General features: G+C 47.6%; 1 protein-coding gene across 1 annotated transcript in view; it reads right to left on the bottom strand.

Moving 5' to 3' along the window:
* CSUI_000069 (uncharacterized protein) overlaps positions 1-5172 on the bottom strand; it is a gene marked incomplete at its 5' end in the record, with an annotated part of 9469 nt that extends 4297 nt beyond the window's left edge. Inside the window, 7 exons of the mRNA XM_068060303.1 lie at positions 7-252; positions 701-881; positions 1373-1538; positions 1871-2039; positions 2744-2852; positions 3610-3791; positions 4780-5172. Coding sequence (XP_067927713.1) covers positions 7-252; positions 701-881; positions 1373-1538; positions 1871-2039; positions 2744-2852; positions 3610-3791; positions 4780-5172 — 1446 coding nt within the window. The remainder of the gene's footprint in view (positions 1-6; positions 253-700; positions 882-1372; positions 1539-1870; positions 2040-2743; positions 2853-3609; positions 3792-4779) is intronic.
* Positions 5173-5410: the final 238 nt, after the last annotated feature.

Genomic DNA, 5410 nt, shown 5'->3' with positions numbered 1-5410 from the left:
TATTACCTTAGGATGATGGCATGTTGGGGTGAACTGTAGAACAGCAAACGCGAGGGTGTGAAACCAATCTTGAGATGGATCAAGCACGGAAGTCGCATCTCCTCCTGTATCTGCCTCTCCGACCAGACCGCCTCCTTGCTTGGCAGCAACGAATCGCACGGTAAGAAGAGGATGGAGAAGTGCGATGTTGACGCAATCCACTGTCATCCCGACTAAATCGGGCTGTCGATAAATATACTGCTCTCCTTCTGTCTGTCACAAAGAACACATGAAACGGATAAGAAAGGTGGCGACGCGGAAGGGACACCAGTTTCCTGTGAAGAGATCTGTCTAGAATACTCAAAAAAGAAGACGCTCCCCAAAAACATGGGTCCTGGCACCAGTGGCGTTACACGAGGAGGAAAGATAACCGCTGGGTGCGGGGAAGAACATGGCTGACCTCTAAGCTTGTGTTGGTCTCGTGTTCTGGGACAAGGGACTGCACTGCGTGAAGGCGTTCATACCCGGGATGAAGCTTCTTCCTAGAGCCACCATCTCAGTAGTACCTTGTTCTCACGGATATCCTACAACCGAAGAAAGCGGAGGGCTTGACACATACGAAGAAGTCTTCTGAGTGTAAGACGGGGATCTCACAATGCGCGGGAGTGTCGTTCCAAACGCATACGACTGACAGGGGAGGTCGAGAAAATAGCGAACTTACCTGGATTCTTTGCAGCGTGGCTAATACACATCTTCTCAAACATGCACATACGGCATCAAGAATCTGTTCCTCCGGGCCATTCCCAAAGAGTCCTTCCATAGTCCGTAGAGCTCCCAGATGATAGGCTGTTGAGTTCACAGCGAATGTCTCCGCCAAAGTATCAAGAAACCGAAACAGCAACCTGCACAAAAACCCGCCACACTATTGCAGCGTGTCTATGATAACTGTCACGTACTTTCGAGGAGGGGGGGGGGGATGGTGTCGTCCTGAGGAGAAATAGTATTCCTCATCAACATGAGATGGAGAGCAAACAAAGACGTATGCGCTCATGTTCAAGGCATAGCTGTGACTGCAGTTCCTTCCATGGCAGAAAAATCAGTCACCCGAAACCTCACAAGAGCGACAACAACATCCGATCCAAAGAGAAACTCACTAGTCACGTCGCATCAATGTTCCTCTTCTGTAGACCAGCCTGGAATGTAGTTAGCCCATACATATAGACATTCACCGTCTGACCACCAAGTATAGGCTTGAGTGTGGTGCGCCTGACTGTACGGGCTCTCTCTGTCTGGCTACAACGATGACGAAGAGGCTGCCAGTGTGTGTTGCGCCTTGCATTTATAGCGACAGAGTAGCTCTTATCTGAAGAAGAGATCGGGCGAGAAGTCTTACAAATAGTGAGGCACGTGGGGTCTGCAAGTAGACACCACGGCAACGAGAGAGTAACAGGATTGCTCAAAGAGATGCTCCTGACGTCGTGGGTTCTTCATTGCCGCTTCAATTGTCTCCCAGTGAGCTTCAGCCACATCAAGGACAGGATGGCGAAAAGGACTGTCCTCTAAAGGGGAAAAGGGAAACACATAAGGTCAAAACAAAGGAGACATCAAGTAATACCTCCAGGTGTGACCTGCTGGACTCAGATGTCGGGAAGTCAGAACTCCTCTACGAACTATACGAACCGTTAGAACCATACAGAAACTGACAGCAGTGCACAGAGTCAGAGGAAAGTGGAAGCACAAGCTGTTGTTCATAGAAAGTTTATCCATGCTGCTACAACTTCAAAGCACTTCGTTACCTTGAGAGTCATTCAATAGAGTTTTTACACAAACAAGGAAACAAGGCAATGGCTTAGCCTTCCAGGCTCGTACCACGTTATCTTCCTTTTCTTACGTGGAAGTGGAGCGCAGACATCACCACTCGCAGAAGGCGAAGGCAGAGGGAGAGGTCTTGACGGACGTAAGCCTTGAAGAGCAGAGAAGAAAAGCTTTACGGCATTCTTGTATGAAGTGGAAGAACTTTCTGGTCGAGCTAGAACTTCACGCAGATTCTGTCCTAAAGACTGGGTGGCACCAGAAAAGAAAAAAAAAGCAAAGGCGTTTTCCTCTCCTGATCTACTCTCTGCAAAATCCCGACTTTATGAAAGGCGAGAGAATGTACAAGATTCTATCTTACTCTGGAGCCCTGCCGGTGCCATAAAGACTGCCTATCCCAGTTGTGTGGACTGCTGTACCGAGCTTCACACAAGACCTTCCCTTGCTTTGGTGAAGTGGTTAAACAAAACAGTCTTCATGTACGGCGATGTGGGAGAACAGCGAGAAAAGACAGACTGTATGTTGGCTTTCTTGCGTGAGAAGAACTCGTCCTGGAAGCAAGAAAAATGTATTTGCGAACAGGCCACGCCCTAAAAGGCTACAGTGAACAAGTGGGTGCGAAAAAACTGCATCGTTTCACACTGGCATGAAAAAGGCCTTCCTTGTCGCTTCTCATCTCATTCCACCACCCGGATGTAGATTCTTGCAAGAAGGGAAAAGAAGAGGGCCAACATGTCTTCACTTCTTCATCTGTTTTCTATTTGCGCCATGGTAGAAAGAAAGAACACTCACAAAGAGTTAACTATAGAGCTTCCTCTTATATAGGCTGAAGAAACGACTGCACAAGAAAAAATTGCACAAGATGTCTGAGGAATGAAACTTGACCGGGCAAGGAAATTCTGGCTGAAATCCGCCAACAACCTTTCTTCGTTTCAAGAGTGTTAAACCTTACATTTAGAAGCTGTCCGTGAAGATGGCGCATGCGATCAGGAGACGTTGGCGCAAGCACAGCCCCAGCCGCTTGAACCAGGGACGCTCGACTGTCTATGCTTAAATCTTCTCTGCACATACAAGCACATCATACATTCAGGAAAGAGGAGTCGAAGAGCGTAGATGATGGTTTGTGAACGCATTTTCTCTGAATGAGAAACGATTGAACTACAAAAGAGAAGAAAACCATGAGAGAGTTCAGCGAAGACAAGTGAGTAGTCCGAAGAAAAAACGGCTTCCGGACGAGCGCCCGGATTGCTAAGACGATTCTTAGACTGTCATCTCCTGAGTACAAACCCATCGCGGTAGAAAGCTATGACTCTTATCGCGCTACCGTGCATTCGTAGTGGTGACACCCTAGTCGAAGTACGACACAGACGGACATATACATATTCTCCATACGTACATGATCGTGTGCGGTATCAACATATAAACATCGCATACGGCAGTGCCTCTCAGGAACTGGAGCCTGAGAGTGTTCTCCTGCTGATTCCTCAGGAAAACCATACACACCGCCTCGTGCACTCTCTTTCTTCTTCACTTATCGGTTCCTTCTCGTCACTCGATTTCTACGAGACCTTTCCCTCTTCTCTCTCGCGTGTAGAGGAAACATGATGCTTGGCGAAAGCAAATGCGACACCTATGAATTCCGATCAAAAGACTAAGAAGAGAGGACACAAGGTACGTAGTGACTACACTTGGCAACCACATACGGAAAGAGGTCTGAAGTGTTGAATAAAGAAAACCACAAAAACTTATCTTGTGCAGTGATCTAGCTTTCCATCTGTAGCAAGACACCATCCCCCTTCTCCGACTTAAATCGCTCACTCAAGCACGAGATTGACGATGGAATTGAGTACGACGTTCACATCTTCTTCTGCTGCTTCAGCCGCGAGAACTGGTGCAGCACATGCTACGAGAGCTTTCATTGCCTCCACAACAACTTCCTCCGCAAGAGTATGAGCCTTCCACACACTCGACCCGCTGTCCACTCCGCTCTTTTTCAATTTCTGAGAAGATTTCGTGGCATGTACCGTGGCACACGTGTCTCCTTCATGTAGAAAGGAAGAAGGAGAAATCATAGGGTCGCTTCAGCAGATGAGTCTGATAGCATGAATTTTGCATGAAAGCGAGAGGCGTGGTGAAGAGGACGCCGCGATGACAAGAGAATCAGAAAAAGAAGAAGCTTGTTTTAGAAGGAACGCATACATCTTTTCCGAGCTCTTTCTTCTTTCACTTGCAGTGTTGCGAAAGGAGAAAGAAAGGAACAGAAATGACGAAAGACCATCATCTTGATTAGGGGGGATACTTCAAGAGAAGAAACGGAAAAGGAAAGAAGAGAGAAGAATCGATAGATAACCACGTGGAGACAAGTATAGATTGCCCAAACTCATGGCTGTTACTTTCTCTTATCATCAAATGTAGACACTCCAAAGAGCGAAGGAGTTCGGGCTTTCGCTGAGAGCTAGTACTCTGAGTAACTTATGAACTGACCGGCAGTTTCAAGACAACAGACTGAAAGTCATCGAGTACATCCAACAAATGCTGTCTTCCGCTTTCACTGAAGAGACACTCGGGTTGCTCAATCCGTTCGAGAAGAGCGACTAAGCGTATATACTATGGGAAACGTAGATCATCATCTTGCCACTATCTACAATTCCAAGACTTCTGTCGAGAACTCCCTTTTTCTCTTCAGAAGAGATACAGCTGAGTGGGGACTGTAGACAACGTATGGGAGATGGCATGAAAGGAGGATGGAAATACTTGAAAATGGAATTCAAGACAATCTCTCTTTCTCTCTAGTTATTTCTGCCTGCATGGGACCGTCATCAAGACTTCCAGCACGTTCACTCCACTTGTCTTGTTATGCATTCTTCTGTTGAACATGTGAAGCGGCCTTCTACTTCCTCACTGCAGTACACGTCTATGAACTTGTGTAGTAACACGTTAAAGATGACCTTACTTCGAGAAACAGGAGCGAACAGTGTCTCTGCTTACCTGAGACATCTTTAAGATATACGGGAGACTGGTGCACGCGAGGAAGTGAAACAGAGACGCGAAAAGAAACTTGCGTCTTCCTGCGTATCCCGCGGTCCACAGCACAAATCGTCCTGCAGCAGTGTGAAGGAATAAGGCAGCCACATCTCTTTCCTCCTCTGTTCCTCTTAGTTTCGTTTCCTGTCCCCCCGCCGGCACAAAGGTTTGTCTTTGTGTAGGAGAGGTATTGGCTTGAAGAAGAGATTCATAGGGAATCTTCGGAAGGACTTCTAAGCATGCTGGGATAACGCGATCTTCCCCTGCTGGAGCACGAGGGGCGACTGTCGCCAACACGAAAAGGCACGCCTCTAAGCGCTGCCACGGCTCAGCGGAAGAGGAAGAAGGTTCCTGATGAGAGCAGATGGCAAACCCAACCGAGAGAAGAGCACACATCCGTCTGTGTAGGAGGGGAAACTCGAAGGGCAATATAAGTCGTACACGCATACGCTCGCTTGCAGAAACATTCGCGAGAGATTGTCCTTCCCGAACATAGACAGACTGTCTTGGGAATATGTACAAGGAGTCCCATGACGGCGAGTACGCGTGATACATCGGGCATACCTAAAAAATAGATCACTCATACGCCCCCCCA

The sequence above is a fragment of the Cystoisospora suis genome (assembly GCF_002600585.1).
Source record: "Cystoisospora suis strain Wien I chromosome Unknown contig_30, whole genome shotgun sequence".
In the NCBI taxonomy this organism is placed as follows: Eukaryota; Apicomplexa; class Conoidasida; order Eucoccidiorida; family Sarcocystidae; genus Cystoisospora; species Cystoisospora suis.
This window is presented reverse-complemented; position numbering and strand designations above follow the sequence as displayed.